General features: G+C 35.6%; 1 protein-coding gene across 1 annotated transcript; it reads right to left on the bottom strand.

Annotated features, from left to right (window-relative positions):
• Positions 1 to 1,530: 1,530 nt before the first annotated feature.
• Positions 1,531 to 12,547, bottom strand: LOC129939185 (uncharacterized). The gene is made up of 2 exons (XM_056047101.1): positions 11,981 to 12,547; positions 1,531 to 3,672 (listed from the first exon to the last, which is right to left on the bottom strand). The coding sequence occupies exons 1-2, from the start codon at positions 12,198 to 12,200 to the stop codon at positions 3,479 to 3,481; spliced, it is 414 nt and encodes a 137-aa protein (XP_055903076.1). The 5' UTR covers positions 12,201 to 12,547; the 3' UTR covers positions 1,531 to 3,478.
• Positions 12,548 to 13,568: the final 1,021 nt, after the last annotated feature.

Consider the following 13,568-nt stretch of genomic DNA (forward strand, 5'->3'; position numbering starts at 1 on the left):
AACTTATTTATAGGATATGGTCGGAAGAACGCATGCCCGATGAATGGAATCTCAGTATTGTTTGCCCGATCCTGAAAAAAGAAGACCCTCTAAACTGCAACAACTATAGAGGAATCAGTCTACTTAACATCGCCTATAGAATCTTCTCTGTCGTAATATGTGAAGCTCATCGTCAACAACCTGATAGGTCCTTATCAGTGTGGTTTTACACCAGGAAAGTCCACAGTTGATCAAATATTCACATTACGGCAGATCCTGGAAAAAACCCAAGAACACCAAATCGACACCCACCATCTTTTCATCTATTTCAAGGCCGCATAGCATTTACGGGGACGAGCTGTATAGAGCCATGTCTAGTTTTGGCATCCCTGCCAAACTCGTCCGTTTGTGCAGGATGACCATGGAGAATTTCAAAAAAGGGTTGTAGACAAGGTGATGCGCTGTCATGTGATTTTTTTAACATCGTGCTTGAAAGAATATTGCAGAGCTCGAGCGTCAACACTAGAGGCACTATTTTTCAAAAGTCTTTCCAAATACTAGCATATGCTGATGACATTGACATAATCGGAAGAACTCAGCGTGATGTCAATGGGGCTTTTGTGAGTATTGAGGCAGAGCCGTCAAAAATGGGTCAACAGTCAACAGTCAATGAGGGCAAAACAAAGTGCATGCTGTCGTCAAGAAAGGACATACAAGACTGACTTCTTGGTCAAAATGTCACCATCGACAAACGTAACTTTGAGGTAGTCAAGGACTTCGTCTACCTAGGCTCCGCTGTAAACGCAGAAAACAACACCAGCGCTGAGATCAAACGCAGAATAACTCTTGATAACCGCTGTTTCTTTGGACTAAGAAAGCAATTTAGTGGTAAAGTCCTCTCTCGCGGGACCAAAATATTGCTATATAAGACCCTTATCATCCCCGTCCTGCCACACGGTCCAGAAGCATGGACCATGACAAAAGCCGATGAAAGCACCTTGGGTCGGTTCGAGTGAAAAGGTTTTCGTGTGATCTACGGTCCCGTATGCAGCGAAGGGGAGTGGAGGAGAAGATGGAACGACGAGCTGTACGGGCTGTACAGCGACGTAGACTTAGCCAGAAGGGTCAAAGTCCAACGACTAAGATGGCTGGGTCACGTGGAGCGCATGGAAACCAATGCTTCAGCCCGGAAAGTCTTCGAATCCACACCCACAGGACAGCGCATTAGAGGAAGACCGCGGATCAGGTGGCGCGCACAAGTGGAAAGTGACCTCAACCAACTTGGAGCACGAAACTGGAGACATCTAGCTAGGGACCGAGCTAGATGGAGAAGTTTGTTGAGTGAGGCCCTGTTCACACAGGACTGTAGCGCCATCTTTAATAAGTAAGTAAGTAAGTTTTTCCCTCCGATTTTAAAGTTAAAAATTTTAAGGCCTATGTATGTGCACCGGAATCTCCTCTTAAATCCTTTTCTTTTTTCCTAACACATAAACAAGTTAAGGGTATTATGAGTAATAACCCCTTGAGTGTCTGTACATTATAAAAAAGATTAAAATTAAATTGATTTATTTTTCCCATGGAAAATCGTAACAATTAGTGCTTATTGAGGTAAACCTTCCAAAGAATACAGATCTGCAGATTTCATCATAATTCAAAAATAAATTTATTTATGTTGCCCCATGGTATGGAAAAAAGTGACATTTGTGTTTTGACAGATCTAAATCAAAAATAAATTGAAGACTATTAAGGCCCAACTATAATAGGCATAAGCTAGCATATATGCGCGCATAAGTAAACGTGCAAATACAAAGAATCTCAATACGAGTGAACATTATGGCTGAAACACATACACGCTTCAGCTTCGGCTTCGTCTGCGTTACGTTAGGCCTGCTTCGAGGTTGCTTTGAATGACATTTCTATTATTTCATCCCTCCAAAGAGCAAATATTTTGTTTGTTCACATTTTTTTACAGCTGATGAGCTGTCAGACAAAGCAAATGTTCAGATAATTGAACTAGAGCTTCCGTTTGGAGTCACATTACGTTACATTACGTTCTTTTCCTTACGATTGTCAAACGAAACGTGAGGTTGAAGCTCCATTGTGATAGCATGTATGAATTCCTATGGCTGAACTCGTAAACGTCAGGCAAAGCCGAAGCTGAAGCGTGTTTGTGTTTCAGCCATTATGGAGTCTAGCTCCGTTTCGTTCAATTTTTCTCAGTTTCGTTAACTTAAGCAAGAGCGATCCCAGTCGCTCGCCGCATAAGTAAAATCTGACATGTAGATACGTGAGCAAAATTGCATTATGACTATCCCAGTAATTTCACAAACTTAAGTGAATTTTCGTTGGGTTTTTGACATAAGCTTATGTTTGCGTATGCCTATGATAGTTGGGCCTTTAGTCTGGAATAAGTCGAAATATAGAAAATTATTGAACTGAATTTAAATTCTTTTGAATAAATATTTTTATTTGCTGTTTTTTCTTACAAAACGGCAGTCTAAATTACAATGTTTATGTTTGTTTGAGATTACATGATGGGTTTAATTGTTTTTTACTTATGGTAATAGCTGTTTACAATTATTATAATGTATTAGAAATAGCCGTTGATATTATGTTGGATGTTAATGTGTTTTATTTTTGTTTTTTAATAATAATATATATGAATATATCCTTATGGCTGCTTTAATCTTAAAGTTTATAAACACCTAAACATTAACTATTTATATGAATACAATTTTATGTATGTAATTCTTACCATTAAGAGATTCACAAAATTGTTGGTTACTTTTTGAATGTTCTTAGTTTTTTTTTATTTTGTTTTGTTTTGTGCAAAATGACTTATACATTATTTTTTATATATTTTCGTATTAAATTTGTTTTAATAAACTTAAAATTAATATTTTATTATTGTCTAAGACAATAGACAATTTTTTAGACATTTAGATCGATCACGAATACAAAATACATTCGTATAATAATGAATTTAAAAAAAATTACGAACAAAATATTTATAATTACATTTAAAAATACAATATAATATAATAATGAATTATTGATCCACTTGTTTGACGGCAGAGGGTGCGTTAAGGTGTAATTCTTGGGCAATTTCGGGAAAATAAGGTCTCGGAGATTTGGCTTCGTCAAAAACTGACCGCGAGATCTGTGAGATATTACTTTCCTGAAGGCCCTTTTTTTGTTTTCTTGTTTAAGATTCACGTTTCGAGAACTAAAATTCACTTTCGTGAATATTTTTAATTTTTAGGAAACCAATATCGAGGGAATACATAGGCTTACATACATATAACATATACATTATATCAATTATCAGATTTTTCTATTTGTTTTTAAAATGTTGCCGTTTTATTTTGTTTTTTACGGAAATGGTATTTATTTATTTGTTTTTGTATTAATTCAAGTCCTTTTTTATACTGTTTTTGAATTTTCTACCTCATGTCATGGTTCTTCGATTTATTGTTTGTTTCCGGATGATGATGATGTTTTAATCGTAAGTTACAGGACGACATAATGAAAAGACGAATTTAATGGCATACCATATTTCGGTAAGATACAATGCCAGTTGCAGGGTGCACATAAGGTATTCAAGACGTAGTTTGTAAGCTTGCAGGACTAGGATATACGTTACACCCATGAAGCACGGAATCGTTAGGAAGACCGAAAGTATGACTTTCCAATCTGAAAATAAATAAACAAATATAAATGGTTACTTAAATCAGTTATTTGTTATTTAAAAAATAATTAACAACCAAAATTTTAATTGAATATGCAATTTCGAAAAGGGTACATCTCTGAAAATTTAAAATGTTTAGGAATTGAAAAAACTGGTTACTTTTCAAACTAGTGCATACATTTTAAAAGTGAGTATTGAGTTATATTTTGATTTTAATTATCCTTCGAAAAACGCTTAATTGATATATTTTTAATTTAATAACAATATGTTATTAGATACTTTATATTTGTGAGATGTGCCCTTTTCGAAATTTACTGATTTGAGTACAACAAATAGAAGAAAAAAACATTTGAAATATTGTATGTAATTTTTATTTCTGGAATCTTAAATTAAACATATTATTAATATTAATGATTAGTAATGATTTTTTATTAAAAATCTTCTTCTGCAGGCTCTCTTTCGGTAGTTGTTGGCCATTGTAGAATTTCTTCATAAAATTCTAAAAATTCTGCCGGTACGTATTGTTTCACCTTTAAAATGTCAGCAATTTTTAGATGATTTATAGGTACTTTGCCCCTGTAAGCTAAATTTGCTTGCTTAGTTAAGCTACTACAAGTACCTTTTACTTTTGAAAGAATGTAAACTTCTTGGGAAATGTCACAATCTATATAGTTTTTTCCGATTACTTCACCAGGTTTACTTGGGTCAAAAACAAATTCATAATAAGTGGATACTTGAAAAGTAACTTTTTGATTTTTCGGTACAGCTTTTCCGTAACTTTTCACTGATAATGGTTTAGGTTTAAAATTTATTTGAGCCCATTTCTTAAAATCTTTAATGTCTTCTGTATTGACTTTTTCCACGTTAAATTTCGCGGTATTGCTTGATTTTATAATCAGATCAATATATTGTTCATGGCTGAACACCCGATCTTCGCGTCTTATTTTCCTTTTGACGACAGAAAATTTTATGTCGCAGTCATTAAATGAATGGCCTCGGACGGGAAAATATATATGGATCATCATTTTTTTTTGGGCAGACAAAGCCATTAAAAATCTTATAACCGTGTTATTTTTGTTCTGTCCTGGGCAGCCGTCACAAAAAAGATAAAGATCTTTTATCGAATCTGGAACATATTTATTGATACAATCATCCAAGCAAGTCGGCACTTCGTTTGGACCTTTCAAAGCTTGTCCTTCATGATAAGAATAAAATGTTCCTTTGCCAGTCTTCATGTTATGTATACAGAATTCGTATACCCAAAGTTGTCTATAATAAAAAATTTCTTGTACAGGCCGAAAGGTAAATTTTGCATATAGTCGAAAGACAATCCTAAAACCGTTTCATCACTGGCACATTTTTCTTGTATTTCTTTAACTTTTTTATAAAATTTGCTTGCACGACGCTTGTGCACTATTAATTCTGCAGCAGCTGTTCTCTTAGCGCCATCATTTCAATGAGGATCCTTTATTTTAAAAGTCAGTTCTTCGCACTTACTGCAAACGTCAATTTGTTTTCTACCAAATGACAAGTCAAAGTTTTGATGAAAATATTGTCGACAAAACTGATAGTTAATTTTGTCTGCCATTTCAGGGAACCGGCTCAAAAACATGTCATGTAATTTTTTTATATTTAACGAGGATGACAAATATTGCTTCGTAATATTGTTAGAATAATGGATTTCCTTCTTATTAAGATTATCTATGAGTTCGTGAATTTTAATGCAATATTCACCAACATTACTTCTTGAACCTTCTGCTTTGCCTCTCAGGTCTTGTGGTATTTTATTTTGTTTTTTTTTTTAGTTCTGCCAAACGTCGACATCTCTCAACGGTTATTCCATGTAAACTTACAAACGCAGATTTACAAACCTTTTTTCTTTCCGTGCCAATGTCGACAAAATATTTGCAGGAAATCGTTTTAGGTTTTGTCTTAGTCTGACCCTCTGCTCGTTTTGAGGTGTCTTTAGGTACAAATAACTCTATCATGCCTTGAAGATATATATCTTGTTCGTTTTTTCTTTTAAAAGAGTTGATTCGTTCAATCAAAATGTCCATGTCGTCTTCAGACATTTTCTGAAAATATTTTTGGGGGCATCGGCAACTCACTCCTGTTTGTCGTCCTGGTACTCGTTTCCCTTTGTGGTTTAAATGAGGTAAACCTTTGATTTTACAAGTTTTAATTACAACATGTTTATATTTCTCAGTGTTTGTAATTGTAACACCTTCCTTTTTTTCGGAATTTCACTCGCGGAATCATCAGAACTCATTATGAAAGCACAACGTGACGTACACGTAACTGCCGGTAAAATAATGATTGATGCAATATTTGATATATATATGCAATATATTACATCATACCAAAAAAGAGAAAGAGAAAATAACGGTCGTCCTTTTAAATGAAGAAGTTCGAAAAGGGCACATCTCCCAGAGATGTGCCGTTTTCGAAATTGTTTATGTACAGGCGATAACGTTTATAGCAGAATTAATACCAGAGATCTGCTTTTTTCGATCTTAATGGGTGTAGACAAGCATTTACGTCACATTGGTATAAAAAAACGTATTTGACAAAATAAGATGTTTGGAAGAAGCCATTTTGCTTCTGCACACTTAAATTTTATTTTAGGATATTTATATTTAAATTGATACATGAAGTATTTTTTTTTAATTCATTTTTATTAGTTCATTTTTAAACCTATCTTAAAGCTAAACAAAAATTCATAAAACTAGCCTAATTATCCATAACTTACAACTAACTTAATGGTCCCATACGGACATTCTAAGTTAAACAATAATATTTAATACTAATGCCTTTCGGCCATAAGATCTATTTTAACTTCAATTCAATTTGTTTTAATTTGTCTTGCTTAAAAGTTTGTCTCGTATCAATTTTTACCAAAATTTGCGCACTATTTTTTGTAGTTTTTTTTTATGAATAAACGGATTGTTGGATTTTTATATAAAAATTACTGAATATTGAAAACAATATTTTCTGTGAAATAAAATAAGCTTGAAGCCAATATTTTTAATCTTTGAAAAGCTATTTGAGCCTAAAGTAAATTTTTACCAAGTTTTAGTATTTTTTTTTTTAGAGTTTTATTTTTTGTAAGAAAACTATTAATTCGATTTTTTTTTAAATTTTACCAAATGTTGAAAACAATATTTCTTATAAGATAAAATTAGTTTGAAGCCAATATTTAAAATTTTTGAAGAGATATTTGAGTCGAAAATCATTTTTTACGAACTTTTTTTAGGTTTTTATTTTTGTAAAAAAACTGTCAATTCGATTTTTCTCATAATGTTGAAAACAATATTTATTATTAGAAAAATTTAGTAAGAACCTATTATCTTAAAGTTTTCAAAAGATATTTGAGCCGAAAATCATTTTTTACGAACTTTTGTTAATTTTTTTTCGGTTTTTAATTTTTTGTACAAAAACTGTCAATTCGATTTTTTCAAACTTTAACTGAATGTTGACAACAAGATTTTTTGAAAGATAAAAGTAAATTAAATGCAATATCTCAAAGTTTTGAAAAGATATTTGAGTCGAAAATCAATTTTTAACAACTTTTATACATTTTTTTTAGGTTTTTATTTTTTGTAAAAAAAACTGTCAATTCGATGTTTCTCAAAATTTGTCCTAATGTTGAAAACAATATTTCTTATAAGAAAAAATTAGTAAGAACCTATTACATTAAAGTTTTTAAAAGATATTTGAGTCGAAAATCATTTTTTACGAACTTTTGTTAATTTTTTTTCGGTAAAAAAACTGTCAATTCGATTTTTTTCAAACTTTAACTGATTGATGACAACAAGACTTTAAGAAAGATAAAAGTGAATTAAAGCCAATATCTCAAAGTTTTGAAAAGATATTTGAGTCGAAAATCAATTTTTAACAACTTTTATAAATTTTTTTAGGTTTTTATTTTTTGTAAAAAAAACTGTCAATTAGATTTTTCTCAAAATTTTATCAGATGTCAAAAACATTATTCTTCGCTGCACAAAATTGTTTTAGAGATGAAATCATATTTCAGTCGTAAAATTTTGGATGTGACACATTTTTTTTCCTGTTTTATTGATTTATAAAAAAACCGTTATATTGATTTTTTTCCAAAAATATACCTGTTTGGTATCACGTTACAATATATTATATAAAATTTAATTCAAGTCTCTAGCGTTTTTGGTTCGTAAGATATTTAGGGTTAACCAAAATATTCACCTTTTTTTTAAACAATTTTCTTGAGAGCCCTTTCTGCATGTTTCTGCCTTATTATCTGTATAACAAAATTTATTTGAAGTCGATATCTCTACTGGTTCTTGAGCTATGGAGGACGAAAAAAACGTCGCGAACGTACGGACCTATAAACGTACGTTTAGTACGCACGCACAGACATCTTTCTAAAAATCTTTTATTTCGACTCTAGGGACCTTGAAACGTCGAGAAATGTCAAAATTTTCAATTTGACAAATCGGACCCATTACAAATACTTTCAAAATACTCGTCCTTCGGATAGAACGCTTCGAAAATTAAATTGTTGGTCGAAGACATAGCTCTTGCAATGTGACCTCGAAGGAGTTTTATCACGAAATTGTTACATCTGTTGATTTGAGCCCCGTTGTATAGGACCTCGTTGGAATAGTAATGCACATAAGAAGATTCGACTGTTCGAAATAAGCCAGTGCAGTGTCGTCAATACTGCCGCTTGAACACCCGAAACTTCTCCATCTGGGAAGGGGCAACGTTGAACCACACAGGACAACCATAAACGATCATTGGCCGCATAAGGGCCATGTAGCAAATTACCTTCACTGTGGGGTCAAGCCGGCTGCTAAAAAACAGCCGTTTCGTCAGAGCAGCATTTATATGTCTGTCGAAATATAAATACTGATCTAACCAGATACCGAGGTACTTCACGACACTTTTGCTTGCTAATGGCTGCCCGTGATGATCAACGATGACCATCTTCCGCCAATTCTTGCACGTATCCCTCGTGGCCCAAACCAACGGAGTCCGGAAAAGAATTGTCTCCGACTTCTGGACATTTATTTTTAGTTTCCAGTTGTCGCAATATCGCTGAATCTTGTCGATATCACGCTGCAAAATAATTCTAATAACCTCAACCTTTCGGGCCGTTCTGTACGCAATTAGATCGTCGGCGTACGCACTTGCCTTTGTAAGACTACCTATCAAATCGCTGGTGTAAATGCTGAAGAGAATCGGCGAATTCACTGCTCCCTGTTGAAGACCATTTCTAATTGAGAATGTTGTGGTGAAGTTACATTGCCACTTTTGACAACAAACTTTCTACCGTTAAGCGTATCATAAAGTATATACAGCAATGGCTTGCTTATACCAAGCCTGCTCAGTTTTAGGTAAAGACCCTCTAACCATACGGTGTCAAAGGCCTTTTCCAAATCAACCAGAACAGCACGTGTGCATTGTTGTTTTGATTTATTCCATTGGATATCAGAAACGAGTTTAAACGCAGCATGAATTGTGTCATGACCCGCCTTGAACCCCAACTGTTTATCCGGAATTATTTTGTTGTCAGCAGCCCACTTAGTCAGAGTCCTATTAATGATCTTTTCGAAAACTTTGCTGATGCTCGGAAGAAGACTTATCGACCGAAGGTTTGAGGGTTGGAGTTGTCCTTTCCCTTTTTCGGGAGAGGATGAACCACAGCGGTCTTCCAATGCATTGGATAATATGCATTATTTAGTGCAGTGGGTATGGATTTGAAGCCCCTGGGTTTTTCCAAGATGTGCCGTAGTGCGAAAATTTGGTCGATAGTGGACTTTCCTTGTCCGAAGCCACACTGATAAGGACCAATCAAGTTGTTGACGAACATCTTCAGACGTTCACATTATACGCCAGAGAGGATCTTATATGCAATGTTAAGGCGCAATTTAGAGGGTCTCCTTCTTTATGTATTGGGCAAACAATAATGTTGAGATTCCATTCATCGGGCATGCTTTCGTCCGACAATATTTTGCAGATGAGTTGGTGCATGCTCCCTACCAAGTCACCGCCTGCTGTGAAGACGCTCCAGCAGCTTTGTGTGACTTAAGTTTAGATATAGCTTTCTTAAGTTCGTCAAGGTCGGATAGGAGGAATTGTTGATCTGCGTCGCCGAGGTTGAGTGGTTCTCACTTACAGCGGAATTCGGTTCGTCGTCGCCGTTATATATTTTGGAGAAGTGGTCTTTCCATATTCTCAACGTAGACTGCGGTTCCAATACGATGTTTCCCTGATCGTCCTTACAGGCTTCGGTTCGTGGCATGTACCCTTGGGATGTTTTTTTTAACCTTTTAGTAAAATTTACAAACCTCATTCCTGTTGTGACATCCCTCTATCTCCTCGATCGCGCGCTTCTCATGCTCTCTTTTTTTCCATCTAAGAAGCCGGTGTTCCTCTCCCTGGTCCTTTTGTGCAGCGCAGGTTGTTTTGTATGCCTGTTGTTTCGCTGCGTGCGCTTGCCGGCATTCGGCGTCAAACCAGGGGTTTCGCTGTGATGGCCGTGTGAAACCTAGCACTTCAGAGACAGCATCTCTGATGGCTGCAAGGCAATGTTGCCACTGGTTTTCAATGCTTAATGCAGGCAGCTAGGACTCCTTAAGAGGTTATTAGATACTCGATCGGAAAAGGACATGGCAGTCTCTTGCGATTGTAGCCGTCTAACGTCGAATCTTCTCACAGTACTTCCTTGTTTTGGCTTGGATCGGGATATCCGTAGCCCTACCTTGGCTACAACGAGGTAGTGGTACGAGTCAATGTTGGCCCCTCGGAATGTTCGGATATCCTGTATACTTGAAAAGTGTCGTGCGTCGCTTGATTGATCAAGAGATTTCCATGTCCCCTTGTGGATATTGAGATGTGTGAACTACGTACTAGCTACCAGAACGTGTCGCCCCGCAGCAAAATCGATCAGCCTCAATCGGTTGTCGGAGGTGGTGTCGTGCAGCCTGTATCTCCGGATTATTCAACCAAAATGTCTTCTCTTCCTAGCGTGACATTAAAATCTCCTAAGACAATTTTTATGTCATAGCCAGGGCACTGCTAATATGTCTTGTCCAAGAGCTCGAAGAATAAGTCTTTGGTGTCTTCATCTTTCTTCTCTGTTGGGGCATGCGTTCATATTAGGCTTATGTTGGCGAATTTAGCCTTGATGCGGATTGTCGTGATGCGCTCGCTCCCACTGTTGAAACTCAGGACTTTTTGCCTGAGTCTAGTTCCAACAACAAATCCACATCCAAATAGGCGCTGCCTTTGTTCTCGGTAGCAGTCGCCGTAGTATATATCGCAGTCTTTTACTTTGCGTTTGCCTGGTCTATCCCATCGAACTTCTTGGATGGCGGTAATATCTGCCTTTCAGCAGTTTAGGGCTTCCGCTAGTTGTTCCGCTGCACGTGGTCTGTTAAGGGACCTAACATTCCACGCACAGATCCGAAGTTCGTTGTCCTTATTTCGTTTGCATGGGTTGTCAACAGTGAATCCGTCCGTATCCGAGGCTTGTTGGTGCTTCGCAACTAAGGTATTTTTTACGTGGCCAGGAAGTCAACCCGACGGCACAACCCCCAGCCTCGAGGGCCAGATCCTTAGTATAGCTCCAAGGACGGGGAGCTAGATAAACCGTTCCTTACAGGCCTGTGTTTCGACTGTGTCGAAGAAGCCCTATAAGGTGTTCACTAAGAAGTTTAAGCTTACTGGAACTGTAGACGCCACCATTGATTCCATCTCGAGAATTCATCCGCGGCCGTCTGGATAAGTAGACGTGACTTAGTGGAAACAGCCCTCTCCCCCACTCTCGTTTGCTGCCACCAACAACTTTCCACTGGGGTTAGAACCCAATCTCTAGTTCAGGTACTAGGCACCTGATGTTCACCACGGGGAGCTAAGAGTAGGAGATGATAGACAGAGGTGGGCTTTGAGAAAAACCTGTGGACGCTTGTGTCCTCTTGAATGCACATGTCTACCATTTGAACATCCCGAGTTATAAGTACTTAACTTTTTACGTGTTTGTAATCTAAAAAACCTTGGAACACCTTTTTTAGAAATTAATATTTTGATGTTTTCAATTATGCTTATTGTTCTTGAGCTGAATTTGAACAGACGTTTTTACTTAATTTTTATTTAAATAAAGAAGCCTTTACAAACCATTTAGCCTTTTCTACTACAGACTAAAAACTGCCAGAAATTCAGTTTAATCGAGTGTGAAGAAAAGGGGTTACGAGTCTTTTGAGCAAAAAAAAAGAAGAAAGTATTTGATTTTGTTTTGTCATGTATGTATGAATGTATATTTTTAAGGTACATTACCTCTTTCAGCCAATGATCCACTTCGGCCTAAATTAATTCGAAATGTTTCCAAAATGCAAACAGCAACTAAAATAAATGAATCCTTTGCAAGAGTGTGTCCATGATATGACAAGTTAATCGCCTTCAGCAGTCCCATTCCCAATTCGCAACACGCAAACATTCCAAAATAGAATGAATTCAAATAGATGAGGACTTCATACGCTAAACTGGGACTTCCCATTCTGATTTATCCCTTCCTCTTCGTAATATTTATGATCCAATGATGACAACAATATTATTTTTTTCCATTTGTGGTTAGTTTTAATAACCAAATTGTATATAATCTGTGATGAACTTTCAATTAAAATAAAATTTAAAGCAACACAACACAGAATTATTCGTATTTTCAGGTGAAAATATACAGAAACACTGATTTAATTAAAAATAGAACATCAACGGCACCACTTTATCTATGCAAATACAACAACAACAACAAAAATACTTGAAAACATTGTGCCCAACAGACGAACCGACAATTTCTCCCATTGAGTGCCTTGTTCATCATCACTGAACTGATGTTCAGCAGTTTTACTTTTTTAAACGAGTAAGATGCTTTTTTGTGCTGCTTAGCTGAGCTCACTGCTCAGGCCTCGTCAATGTATATAAGCTTGTAAAAGTTGTCGCCTTGCCTGACGGTATTTTTAGACACCCTACATACTAGGTATGGTATATAGTAGAGCAATATATTACGTAGATTGAGGTTGAGTCTCTATGGTGTCGAAGCACTTGGAAAATTGTTTGGAATATCGAATATTGACGATGAAAGCGGAACACGCTCTCTAAAAAAGCTATTACGAAAATATCTTTTTGTTAGTCATCATTTTCATTTAGTGCTTCGATGACTACATTGAAAATTGTTAGCCATATTTGCTTAAATGTTGGAAAAAAGAAAATTGTTTTCAAAAGTTTCATTGATTTCGAATTTATTATTATACCTATAACAACTTGGTATCAACCTATTGCTACCAGAAACCAGAGCAGAGGAAGGATGCTGTGCTTGAATTGTCGTCTCGTGGAGATTTCAGTCGAATTGAGTTCGGTGTAAGGAATGGATGATGTTGAGGTCAATATTTGCATAGAATTGAGGAAAATTAAGAGAAAGTAATTTAAAATCTAATTTAAGTTTTATAAAAAAACAATAAATTAATTTAATTGATTTTTATTTGTTTCAGTTTTATATTCAATTAAGTGATGGTTAAAAATGCAAAACTCATTTTGTTTGGTGCAATTGAATATGGATTTGAACCATCATAAAGGACATGGGATTTCCTGGCGCGTCATTGTAGCTATGCCTCAATTCAAAAAGGATCTCATGTGATGTTTGTGGGATAATTGGATATTCGAGTGTTTGATCTATAGACCTTGACTAGAGCTTAATTTAGTCAGCCAGTATCTTGAAGGTACAGTTTTAATTTATTTTAATATGAAATAAAATTAAATGTACATAATAAATTTACAGCTTCTTTGAGACAGGAAATCTTTTTTGCTCGGTGAAGTTGATTGGTTTCTTTATTCTTTATTATTGGTTATAAAGTGAAAAGTTATTTTT

The sequence above is a fragment of the Eupeodes corollae genome, chromosome 1 (assembly GCF_945859685.1).
Source record: "Eupeodes corollae chromosome 1, idEupCoro1.1, whole genome shotgun sequence".
Classification (NCBI taxonomy): Eukaryota; Metazoa; Arthropoda; class Insecta; order Diptera; family Syrphidae; genus Eupeodes; species Eupeodes corollae.

Excerpts from the sequence above, each read along its gene's own strand:
- LOC129939185 (XM_056047101.1), bottom strand. The coding sequence starts at position 12,200 with ATGGGAAGTCCCAGTTTAGCGTATGAAGTCCTCATCTATTTGAATTCA. Across the intron at positions 3,673-11,980 it reads TGGATCATTGGCTGAAAGAG|ATTGGAAAGTCATACTTTCG; the intron begins GTAATGTACCTT and ends ATTTATTTTCAG.